The following is a 12,981-nucleotide window of genomic DNA, read 5'->3' as shown; positions in this document are numbered from 1 at the left end:
CCCTAGGAAATCTTCAATTCAGCCCAGCTGAATTAAGGTTTCCATAGGAAATCTTCAATTCAGCCCAGCTGAATTAAGGTTTCCATAGGAAATCTTCAATTCAGCTTAGCTGAATTAAGGTTTCCATAGGAAATCTTCAATTCAGCTTAGCTGAATTAAGGTTTCCATAGGAAATCTTCAATTCAGCTTAGCTGAATTAAGGTTTCCATAGGAAATCTTCAATTCAGCTTAGCTGAATTAAGGTTTCTATAGGAAATCTTCAATTCAGCTTAGCTGAATTAAGGTTTCTATAGGAAATCTTCAATTCAGCTTAGCTGAATTAAGGTTTCTATAGGAAATCTTCAATTCAGCTTAGCTGAATCAGGCCCTGAGGGCGTTAAAAGGCAGAATACAAAATAAAAATTAAAACAAACTGAAAAACGTATGACAAAAATTAAAATATTTATTTAATTGTTTATATAAACTTATAGAGAAAACGCAACATAAGAGTTATCAAAATATAATTAAAGTAAATAGCAGTATTTTCTATAAGAAAATCTAAATTTTGGAACATAAATAAGAAATTAAAGCAAATACTGTGTTGGTATCCTCTGCAGATGTTCCAAGCACTTCACAAAAAAATTAAATATTTAAAAAAAATTATAATCTTAAAAATAAATTAAAATTAAAGCCTTTCACTTTCAGTGAAAGCCGCATTTGTGACACCGTCATTTATAATGGCAGGACTTGTAGCTTGTATTGTTGTAATCTCATCGGCAGTTGGTGCCCCACCAGTAATACTACCCACCTTCTTCTCCTCTCGTGTCGGTGGATTCTTCAGCAGTGTCAGCAGCGGGGCGTAGAGGAAACAAATAATGGCAATGCCAAACAACATCCATTCGAAGCCAATTGTTTTCACCAGGGTACCACTTAGGGCGGGACCGACGGCGAAACCCAAACAGAAAGCCACATCACCCAGGGCATAAACGCTACCATACACAGCGGAGTGGCGAATGTCAACCAAATAACCCAATTCCGGCATCATCGATGAGTCCACCATACCAATTGCAAAGCCCAGACCAGCATTGGGGATGATCAAATGGGTTATCGAAGTGGCCATGGGGATCTGCAAATATAGACCAAATTTTATAGGAATTCCAAATTTTTAAAAGTCTTTCAACTCACCATTATCAAACAGCCACCAATGATGACCAAACCCAAGCATGCCGCAAACCATCTGCCTATCTTATGGCCTAGGGGTCCAAACAGATTTGTGCCAATTAAATAACTAATCGAGGCCGGTAAGAAAGCCACACCCTGTTCCCAACGACTTGAGCCCATGTTATCCAACATCCACAATGGTAGGGAGGGTTCCAACATTGCAATACCCATATTGGCAAAGGTGATGGAGCCTGGAATTAAAAATGACAAAGCCGTGAAATATGTTTTCTATGGGAAATCTCCTATTCAGCCCAGCTGAATTAAGGTTTCGATAGGAAATCTTCAATTCAGCCCAGCTGAATTAAGGTTTCTATAGGAAATCTTCAATTCAGCCCAGCTGAATTAAGGTTTCTATAGGAAATCTTCAATTCAGCCCAGCTGAATTAAGGTTTCTATAGGAAATCTTCAATTCAGCTCAGCTGAATTAAGGTTTCTATAGGAAATCTTCAATTCAGCTCAGCTGAATTAAGGTTTCTATAGGAAATCTTCAATTCAGCTCAGCTGAATTAAGGTTTCTATAGGAAATCTTCAATTCAGCTCAGCTGAATTAAGCTTAATTAATTCAGCCCAGCTGAATTAAGGTTTCTATAGGAAGTCTTCAATTCAGCTTAGCTGAATTAAGGTTTCTATAGGAAATCTTCAATTCAGCCCAGCTGAATTAAGTTTTCTATAGGAAATCTTCAATTCAGCTTACCTGAATTAGAGTTTCTATAGAAAATCTTCAATTCAGCTTAGCTGAATTAGAGTTTCTATAGAAAATCTTCAATTCAGCTTAGCTGAATTAGAGTTTCTATAGAAAATCTTCAATTCAGCTTAGCTGAATTAGAGTTTCTATAGAAAATCTTCAATTCAGCTTAGCTGAATTAGAGTTTCTATAGAAAATCTTCAATTCAGCTTAGCTGAACTAGAGTTTCTATAGAAAATCTTCAATTCAGCTTAGCTGAATTAGAGTTTCTATAGAAAATCTTCAATTCAGCTTAGCTGAATTAGAGTTTCTACAGAAAATCTTCAATTCAGCTTAGCTGAATTAGAGTTTCTATAGAAAATCTTCAATTCAGCTTAGCTGAATTAAAGTTTCTATAGAAAATCTTCAATTCAGCATAGCTGAATTAGAGTTTCTACAGAAAATCTTCAATTCAGCTTAGCTGAATTAGAGTTTCTATAGAAAATCTTCAATTCAGCCCAGCTGAATTAAGGTTTCTATAGGAAATCTTCAATTCAGCCCAGCTGAATTAAGGTTTCTACAGGAAATCTTGAATTTAGCCCAGCTGAATTTAGGTTTCCATAGGAAATCTTCAATTTAGCCCAGCTGAATTAAGGTTTCTATAGGAAATCTTCAATTCAATTCAGCTGAATTAAGGTTTCTACAGGAAATCTTCAATTCAGCTCAGCTGAATAAGAATTTCTATAGGAAATATTCAATTCACCTTAGCTGAATAAGAATTTCTATAGGAAATCTTCAATTCAGCTTAGCTGAATAAGAATTTCTATAGGAAATCTTCAATTCAGCTTAGCTGAATAAGAATTTCTATAGGAAATCTTCAATTCAGCTTAGCTGATTAAGATTTTCTATAGGAAATCTTCAATTCAGTTTAGCTGAATTACGGTTTCTATAGGAAATCTTCAATTCAGCTTAGCTCAATAAGAGTTTCTATAGGAAATTTTCAATTCAGCCCAGCTGAATTATGTTTTTATTGAATATATCAATACTTACCAGCCGCAATCAAAATATATGGATCGGATATCAAAGCCTTCAGGGTGGGTGGTTCCGTTTCCGCCTTTTCTATCGAGGGTTGTAACATAAACAACTGCAGCAGACCATCACCCAAAGCCAGTACAGAGAGAACCAAAAACGGAGCCGATTTGCCAACAAATTCATACATTACCCCGCCAAAGGGTGGACCAATCAGGACACCCAAAGCCAAACCACCCAGTGCAATACCCATGGCATTGCCACGTTCCTTGTCATCAGTAAAACGATCTGCCAACATGCCCATACCGGAGACACTGCTACACGATGAGCCAATACCCTGTAGAGCTCGAGCGATGAACAGTACCGTATAGGAGCGGCCAAAAGCGAAGACTAGGGGGGAGGAGGATATTCAATAGTTATTTTGAAGGGTTAAGGGGGTGGTGTAATTTTTCCTAGACTTACTTAGGGTGGACACAAACATAATTACAAAGCCGGCAAACATGGGTATGCTGTAACCAATTCTGTGAAGAGAGAGAGAGAGGGGTATAATTGTTTTTTAAGTTTTTCTTTTGTTGTCCTTTATGCTACATACTTGTGAGTCAATGGGCCAACAATGGGATTCACCAAAAGCTGTACAAAGGCCTTGGATGCGAACAGCAGGCCCACCTCCACCGTTTCACCCACCAGCTCCTGATGCCGCTCCTCCAGTTCACGATAAAGTGTTTCATTTTCTAAATTGCATTAAAAAAGTCATTTAAAAATTATTTTTGCCATTCTACGGCCAGCCAAGGCAACAGTCAGGTTGCCAGCAATTCAGCCGATCCGTCAGCCACTCTGTCAACCACTTGTCGCCTGTTTAATTGCCTATTAAATACTTACCCTCCGGACTTAATGTGGAGACCTCTAGCGAGACATCATCACCATCTTTGCCACAGGGTGAGGGCGTTGGTGTCGGTGGCACATGAATGCTGAGGGGTGTACGTGGATAGCTGTCCAAAGGAGCGTCTGGATGCCGTATGTCGTACAGGAACTCAGGTATAATAGGAACTGTAATCAAATTTGGAAAAAAGTGTTTAGTTGAAAGGAACAACCTCGTCAAGTAGCGACAACAAAATTGTGGTAATTAAGTTGTTGTTGTGGAAAAGGGGTTCCAAAGGAAGTGCAGAGTTGCCAACCATTGTTTGGAGACTTGAAAAAAAAAATTATAAGTTTCAAAGAGGAGGAGGAGATGCTGAGATTTTTTAATTGCCGAATAGCCAGCATCACTCTTTAAGGCGAGGGCAGGTTGAGGTTAGCGTACAACAATTTGAGGTTAGGCTACAACACTTTGAGGTTCGGAAAATGAAAATAACTAATTTTAATTGCTTTTAAAAAATAAATAAAAGTCTGGAAGGCAGCTAAAGGGTCCTGACAGTGATATGCGAACAGGACAAAGATATTTTCACTTCATAAAAAAATAATTGATTTAAAAATCTGCAAAACCACTCAAAGGCTAATATCAATGAAATTTGGATCCAAAGGACCTATAAAGTCCTGACAAGGATATGTGAACCGAATTAGCCCACCATATAAAATAATTGCTTAAAAAGGGTTATAAAACTCAGAACGGCAGCTCATAGGCTAACATCAATAAAAAGAGGCTTACAAGGACATATAAGTCCCTAAAACGGATATGCGATCCGAAGAGGGATAATATCAAAATCTGAACTGCATATCAAAGGTGTGGCAAAATCCTGTAGAAACCCCTTTTTCGTTATAATACCCTGAAGAGAAGCCTACAAGATCCTGACAAGGATGTTCCCATCCCCTGCCAAAAAACATTCCACCATCTTTCCCCCAACCTCAAACAAACCTAAAATTTTCCACTAAATCCCTATCCTCCACAAAACATATTGCATGCATGCTAATCGTTCTGACAGGACTTACCGCCCAATCCAGCAGTATACGATATCCTGACCATATCCTGGTTGTCATGCAAACATTTGTTGTTTATAAATTCAATTTTACAATTGAAAAATAAAAACAACTTCAAAATTTAAAAGGACTTGAAGTGTTCGCCATACCAGACTGCAGGCGAACATTGCCATCGACACCCATGGTGTGCGATTATCCTTGAGGGTTTCATTGTTGCATGTTCTGGTTTGGTTTTGTGTACTTTGCGGTTAGGCTATCGGAACACTTCATAATTGCTTTGGCATAATATTGTGGCCATATTTAGACATTTAGCTACGAATACACACAGACACACAGCGGAACTAACGGAAATGGGTTTATTAGGCTAACGAAGTTATGCGGAAAATGGATATGACTCTTCAGGGAGCAATTAAATAAACAACAAGTTTAAAGGATATTCGTTTAACAATTTGTAGTAGCTTAATAAAATAGGGATTCCAATAGAAAATCGACAATTCAGCTGAATTGAAAATGTCAAAGCGGAAACTTAATTCAGCCTAGATGAATTGAAGATTTCCTATCAAAAACCTAATTCAGCTGGTCTGAATTGCAGATTTCCTATCCAAAACCTAATTCAGTTAAGTTAATTTGAAGATTTTGTATCAAAAACATAATTCAGCTAGGGTAATACCCTAATTCAGCTAAGCAAACTTGCCGATTTCCAATTAAAAACCCAATTCAGCTAAGCGAAATTGCAGATTTCCTATCAAAAACCTAATTCAGAAGATTTCCTATGGAAACCTTAATTCAGCTGGGCTGAATTGAAGCTTACCTATGGAAACCTTAATTCAGCTGGGCTGAATTGAAGCTTACCTATGGAAACCTTAATTCAGCTGGGCTGAATTGAAGTTTACCTATGGAAACCTTAATTCAGCTGGGCTGAATTGAAGCTTACCTATGGAAACCTTAATTCAGCTGGGCTGAATTGAAGCTTACCTATGGAAACCTTTATTCAGCTGGGCTGAATTGAAGCTTACCTATGGAAACCTTAATTCAGCTGGGCTGAATTGAAGCTTACCTAGGGAAACCTTAATTCAGCTGAGCTGAATTGAAGCTTACCTATGGAAATCTTAATTCAGCTGGGCTGAATTGAAGCTTACCTATGGAAACCTTAATTCAGCTGGGCTGAATTGAAGCTTACCTATGGAAACCTTAATTCAGTTGGGCTAAAATGAAGCTTACCTATGGAAACCTTAATTCAGCTGGGCTGAAATGAAGCTTACCTATGGAAACCTTAATTCAGCTGGGCTGAATTGAAGCTTACCTATGGAAACCCTAATTCAGCTGGGCTGAATTGAAGATTTCCTATGGAAACCTTAATTCAGCTGGGCTGAATTGAAGATTTCCTATGGAAACCTTAATTCAGCTGGGCTAAATTGAAGATTCAGCTAAGCTGAATTGAAGATTTCCCATGGAATCCCTAATTCAGCTGGGCTGAATCGAAGCTTACCTATGGAAACCTTAATTCAGCTGGGCTGAATTGAAGATTTCCTATGGAAACCTTAATTCAGCTGGGCTGAATTGAAGATTTCCCATGGAAACCTTAATTCAGCTGGGCTGAATTGAAGATTTCCTATGGAAACCTTAATTCAGCTGGGCTGAATTGAAGATTTCGTATAGAAACCTTAATTCAGCTAAGCTGAATTTAAGATTTCATATAGGAACCTTAATTCAGCTGAGCTGAATTGCAGATTTCCTATCAAAAACCTTAATACAGCTTATATAAATTGAAGATTTCCTATGGAATCCTTAATTCAGCTGAGCTGAATTGCCAAATTTCTGTTGAAATCACTATTCAGCTGAGTATATTTCTTATATAGGTCATATAAAAATTATTCCTAATCATTAATTTCAATTAATTTCTATTAAAATGAGAATTAAATGATTTTTTTCGGTTCGTTTGGTTTCATGTCGACCTGTCATATCACGATTATTACCGAACATAACAATGAGCAAAGACATAATTTAATTTAGAAATTATGTTAATAACAACATATATGTATGTTGGAACCACCATACCCCTAACCCCTCCCTAATATCCATCAAGGCCACTGACGTCTTTCCCTAAAATCGGTTGGTCTTTGAGAAGTTCGGGAGACTAGCTCCCTTTTTCCATACCTCTCAGCTCCGTCCATGTGTTGTGACAGCCACCTTTAGGCTGTGTTCAGCTAAGTTTTGCATGTCAAAGACACTTTTAACCCCACAAAAGGAAGGCAGACTTTGTGCGGGAGCCAGGGAAACTATCAAAAAAGTTTTTCGCTTCTGCGTCGGGTCGGTGGTGGAGGAGGGGAGAAGTGATTGTTTTTGGTCGCCAAGAAACCAAAGACTTGGATTTGTTTGCCCTGTAATGACATTCGTTGATGGAGGCATAACACAACAGTCGCGTCATGCACACATCCTGACGGGTGCCGGTTAACAGGATTCGATTTGATTAATTTTTGCAAAGTTTTATTGCTGAGAACTTAACGACCTGCAAGACGCATTAAAATATGAAATCGTCAACAATTTGGGAATCTGCCAGTCGACCATTGTTTGTACGCACCATTTGGCTGGAGGGTACGGAGCTGAGACCTGGACTTCAGAGACATTTCCTACTGGATTATGTAACGAAGAGGCCATTTGAGAGATTTAATTCGGCCGCGAATCCCATAAGGCAGAAGAGGAAGAGTGAGTCCAGAATTTGGGAAATCAAAACTATTTTTAATTTCCTTTTCTTCTCCCTGCAGCTACCCTAAAGACCTCCTATTCCTATGAATTGCAGGAATATGAAGACCAATATACCAGTGATGAGGATATTTTCCTAATAGATTCCGCAAAATTGAAGCTTCACGAACCGCAAAAACAAAATCTAATCAAAAGTGCAACTAAATCAAACGGTAAACCTCGAAGACCTTCGATACTCTCGCGGAAATATCAAAGCTACGATAGCTATCACAGTAAATCGGCAAATCCCCAATACAGATTAACGGATTTTTACGACTTCTATTCCCGGCGTAGTTCCCTACAAGATTTCAACAACGAAAAGGCCTCGACTTTGGATGAGCGTCTGGCGGAAAGGGTACTCAATTGGCTTGACCTGGCAGGTAATGAAGATTTTGTAAAAAATCTCCAAGACTACAAGGAAATGGAAGTGAAACTCACCAAGACCTCTAAGCTGAGGAGAGATTCCATTAGGAAGACTCAAAGCAGTCGGAATAACAGCAACAATAATCCCTATCTCCCCTCCACAACAAAATCCAAATCCGCAAAACTAAAACCCAACCTCAATGAAAATCTCCCTCAAAAATCCCCCGGAGAACCGGTGAAGCATATCACGATAATTTTCAACAAAGAAGGACAGCCGATACGCTTTAATCGTCCGGCAAAAAATATTGACCTGTGTGCCTTGTCGGCAAGTCCCAGTACCACGCGAAGGCTGGCCGGTACCCTTGCCTCAGCAAGGCTATATAAAAGTGCTGAAAATTCCCGATTGAATACAGAACGTTCTCGAGCCACAAAGCAGAGGGCAAATGGGGACCAGGCCTATTCAGCAAGGCGTAGATTGGATACTGTGGCCGATTTGACCAATTCGAATTTACAAAAACGTCTGAAGGATAACACCTTGACGGGTAGCTACAATAGTTTACATGACTCCAAGAAGCAGTTGCACATATTTATGCCCACCCTCCCGAAGAAGGGCGTGGTAATGGGGGCCTGTGGCACAGAGGATGGGATCAGTGAGCTAAGTCATAATTTAAGTGAATATTGTAAAGTGTAACCGAAGAAAAGATAATAAAAATTAGAAAGAAATTAACTGAAGCCTAATTCAGCTGTCTTCTATTGTAGAATACCCTTTGGAATCGTAATTCAGCTAAGCTAAAATGCAGAACTTCTAACAAAAATCTAATTCAGCTGAGCTGAATTGAAGATTTCCTAAGGAAAGCTTAATTCTTAAAGTTTCTATAGGAAATCTTGATGTCAGAATGACGGAATTGAAGATTTCCTATAGAAACCTTAATTCAGCCGGGCTGAATTGAAGATTTTCGATCAAAAGCATAATTCAGTTTGACTTCGCAAAAGGCTTAAAGAAAAAAATAATGTTTTTATTGATTTTTACTAATAAACACATTTGTTCAAACTAAATATATAATATGTTTGCAATTCGTATCAGCTAAATAGGGTTTCCAGAAAGAAAATTGTAATTCCGCCCAGCTGAATAAGGTTTCCCATTGCAAATCTGTGATTCAGCTAAGCTGAATAAGGTTTTCCATAGGAAATCTTCAATTTAGCTAAGCTGAATAAGGTTTCCCTTAGGAAATATGCAATTCAGCTAAGCTGAATAATGTTTCCCTTTGGAAATCCGCAATTCAGCTAAGCTGAATAAGGATTCCCTTTGGAAATCCGCAATTCAGCTAAGCTGAATAAGGTTTCCCTTAGGAAATCTGCAATTCAGCTAAGCTGAATAAGATTTCCCTTAGGAAATAAGCAATTTAGCTAAACTGAATAAGGTTTCCCTTAGGAAATCTGCAATTCAGCTAAGCTAAATAAGGTTTTCCTTAGGAAATCTGCAATTTAGCTACGCTGAATTATATTTCTTATAGGAAATCTTCAATTCAGGTTTGCTGAATTAGTTTTTCGGTAGAAAATCTTCTATTCAGCTTTGCTGAATTAGAGTTTCTATAAAAATTCTTTAATTCAGCTTAGCTGAATTTGAGTTTCCGTTCGAAAATCTTCATTTCAGCTTAGCTGAATTAGAGCTTCTATGGAAAAACTTCAATTCAGCTTAGCTGAATTGGGTTTCCCTTGAGAAAACCTTCATATTTTTTGATAAAACTTAGCTAATTCAATTTATTGAAAAAAAAATCGTTCGCTGAATTGGATTTCCCATTCTCCTAATACCCCTTAACTGGTGTCCTCATCCATTCATATTTCATCGTTCTTGCCTCTTCATACTGCTTCTTGTGAATATCTCTCAGCTCGCCCAAATAGATATTAAATTCCGAAGATATAGCATAGACCCCATACAGCTGGGCAGCAGCATATGTCAAATACAGCAGCTGATAAAAAGTCGACAATGTCGCCACGAGATAAAACTTCAATTCCGGCGACTTATGGGTTAACACTTCATAAAAATAAATCGAATGCCAGGCTGTAAATGCGACCAATCCGAAGAAGACTGATGTTGTTAGAAAAGTCATCCTGTGAACCCTTCGATAGATCCTTGTCACATCAATACCCAGCAGGGTGAATTCCTCGATTAGCCTTAGGAATACATTTATCGATGAGACCTCTTCCAAACTGCCGAACAGCAATGGTGTTATGATGACAAAGGTTATGAAAATGCTCAGTAGACGCAGGACCAGATTACCCAATGCCGAGAGTGACGAATTCCCGGCCATGGGCTGGCTAAAATCCTGCCAGCTATCTAAAATCGAAGTGACATTGACATAGGTGAAGATCAGCAAGTGGAGTATGGTGTAGCTCAGACCTTTCCAGGAGATGTGAAATTTATTCTTGGCCTCATCGAAGTGGAAAGGAAATAGTCCGGCGACACGTAGCAGGAGCATACAAATGCCATAGGATTCGGGTAAATTTCGTGGTGTACTGCAGAGTTTCATTGCTTGTTCCGGTTATTCAAACTGAGGTGTATTAATGACTGGAAGAACCCATTTGTGAAATTGAATAAATTCAGCTGGTCTCACCTAAGCTAGATTGCAGATTTCCCACTGAAAGGTTAATTCAGCTAAGCTAAGTGAATATATTCTTCCTGAAATTTTATTCTAATAACATTAAATGAAGAGAATAATCCCCTGAGAGAATCCGCAATAAAGTAATTAAATTTTGAAAATAATTTTCAATTTCACAACGGAGCTCTTCAGTTATTAGCACACCATCAGCGAACTCACTTTTATTCACCGGAACAAGCAATGAAGCTCTGCGGTACACCACGAAATTTGCCTGAAGCCTATGGCATTGGCATGCTATTGATACGTGCCGCCGGGCTCTTTCCTTTTCATTTCGATGAGACCAAGAATAAATTTCACATCTCCTGGAAAGGTCTGAGTTACACCGTACTCCATTTGCTGATTTTCACCTATGTCAATGTCACTTCGATTTTGGAAAGTTGGCAGGATTTTAGCCAACCCATGGCTGGGAATTCGTCGCTTTCGGCGTTGGGTAACCTAGTGTTGCGTCTGCTGAGCATATTCACTACCTTTGTGATAATAACCCCATTACTGTTCGGCAGTTTGGAAGAGGTATCATCGATAAATATATTCTTTCGGCTAATCGAAGAGTTCACCCAGCTGGGTATTGATGTCACAAGGATTTATCGTAGGGTATACAGAATGGCTTTACTAAGCACATCAGCCTTTTTTGGATTGGTCGCATTTACAGCTTGGCATTCGATTTATTTTTATGAAGTGTTAACCCATAAGTCGCCAGAATTGAAATTTTATCTCGTGGCGACATTGTCGACATTTTATCAGCTGTTATACTTGACTTATGCCGCTGCCCAACTGTATGGGGTCTATGCTATATCATCGGAATTTAATATATATCTGGGTGAGCTGAGGGATATTCACAAGAAGCAGTATGAAGAGGCAAGAATGGTGAAATATGAATGGATGAGGACACCAATTAAGGCATAAATTGGAGATTTTTTATAGAAACTCTTATTCAGCTTAGCTGAATAGAATATTTCCTATAGAAACTCTTATTCAGCAAGACAGAATTGAAGAGTTTCTATAGAAATTCCAATTCAGCTAAGCTGAATTGAAGATTTTCTATAGAAACTCTAATTCAGCTAAGCTGAATTGAAGTTTTTCTATAGAAATTCTAATTCAGCTATGCTGAATTGAAGATTTCCTATAGAAACCTTAATTCAGGTAAGCTGAGCTGGAAATTTTCTGTATAAACTCTAATTCAGCTAAGCTGAATTGAAGATATTCTATAGAAACTCTAATGCAGCTAAGCTGAATTGAAGATCTTCAATAAAAGCACTAATTCAGCTAAGCTGAATTGAAGAACTTCTATAGAAACTCTAATTCAGCTATGCTGAATTGAAGAACTTCTATAGAAACTCTAATTCAGCTAAGCTGAATTGAAGATTTTCTATAGAAACTCTAATTCAGCTAAGCTGAATTGAAGATTTTCTATAGAAACTCTAATGCAGCTAAGCTGAATTAAAGATTTTCTATAGAAACTCTAATGCAGCTAAGCTGAATTGAAGATCTTCAATAAAAGCACTAATTCAGCTAAGCTGAATTGAAGAACTTCTGTAGAAATCTAATTGAAAATTGACAAATTTCTATAGAAACTCTTTTTCAGCTAAGCTGAATTGAAGAACTTCTATAGAAACTCTAATTCATCTAAGCTGAATTGAAGATTTTCTATAAAAACTATAATTCAGCTAAGCTGAATTAAAGAATTTTGATAGAAACTCTAATTCAGCTAAGCTGAATTAAAGAATTTCTATAGAACTCTAATTCAGCTAAGCTGAATTGAAGATTTCTTATAGGAAACCTTATTCAGCTGAGCTGAATTGCAGATTTCGTATGGGAAACCGTTTTTTGTGAGGCTGATTTGCAGATATCCTACGTAAAACCTAATTTAGCTTGGCGAAATTGCAGATATCCTGCGATAAACTGTATTCAGCCGAGAGAAGATACAAAAATTATTTTTAAGTAAGTTGGAAAAAATTAGTTTATTAGTAAAAATTAGTAAATAAGCTTAATATTTGTGTTAAGGCCTTTTGAGAGGTGACACATATTTACAGTATAATATTTAATAAAATTTTAATTTTTTTAAGATGAATGTTTTAAGATTTAATTTTTTTTACAAAGTGATAATAGTTTTTTTATAAGTCTGCTGGAATTATTTTTAGCGGAAAATGAGTCTAGTTTACTAATCCTCTTCCTTGCTTAATGAGTCAACAGCCACTGTATACTCTTCGTTGTTATGTTCTTCATTTTTATCCTCATCAGTGTCCTCCTCGCTCCCCTGACTCTTAGACGAACTCTCACTAGACAAAGTTCGTCCAAAGGGAAAGAAAGCATTGGCCTGTCGCTGCAGCACTTCTCGGTTAATTGTCTTCTCTAAGATTTGTTGGTTGATGATGGAAGCGTAACGTTGTTCGAAACTTCGTTGTTGTTTTA

At 37.8% G+C, this 12,981-nt stretch overlaps 1 protein-coding gene across 1 annotated transcript in view; it reads right to left on the bottom strand.

The window, feature by feature from the left end:
• Positions 1 to 657: 657 nt before the first annotated feature.
• LOC133328623 (synaptic vesicular amine transporter) overlaps positions 658 to 12,981 on the bottom strand; it is a 56,496-nt gene continuing 44,172 nt past the window's right edge. Inside the window, exons 3-8 of the mRNA XM_061537165.1 lie at positions 3,773 to 3,940; positions 3,486 to 3,624; positions 3,356 to 3,414; positions 2,915 to 3,283; positions 1,165 to 1,391; positions 658 to 1,105 (exon numbers count right to left, since the gene is read on the bottom strand). Coding sequence (XP_061393149.1) covers positions 665 to 1,105; positions 1,165 to 1,391; positions 2,915 to 3,283; positions 3,356 to 3,414; positions 3,486 to 3,624; positions 3,773 to 3,940 — 1,403 coding nt within the window. The 3' untranslated portion in view covers positions 658 to 664. The remainder of the gene's footprint in view (positions 1,106 to 1,164; positions 1,392 to 2,914; positions 3,284 to 3,355; positions 3,415 to 3,485; positions 3,625 to 3,772; positions 3,941 to 12,981) is intronic.

This window comes from Musca vetustissima, unplaced genomic scaffold, assembly GCF_032173495.1.
Source record: "Musca vetustissima isolate MV318-11 ecotype Yass unplaced genomic scaffold, APGP_CSIRO_Mvet_v1 utg11543, whole genome shotgun sequence".
NCBI lineage: Eukaryota > Metazoa > Arthropoda > Insecta > Diptera > Muscidae > Musca > Musca vetustissima.
This window is presented reverse-complemented; position numbering and strand designations above follow the sequence as displayed.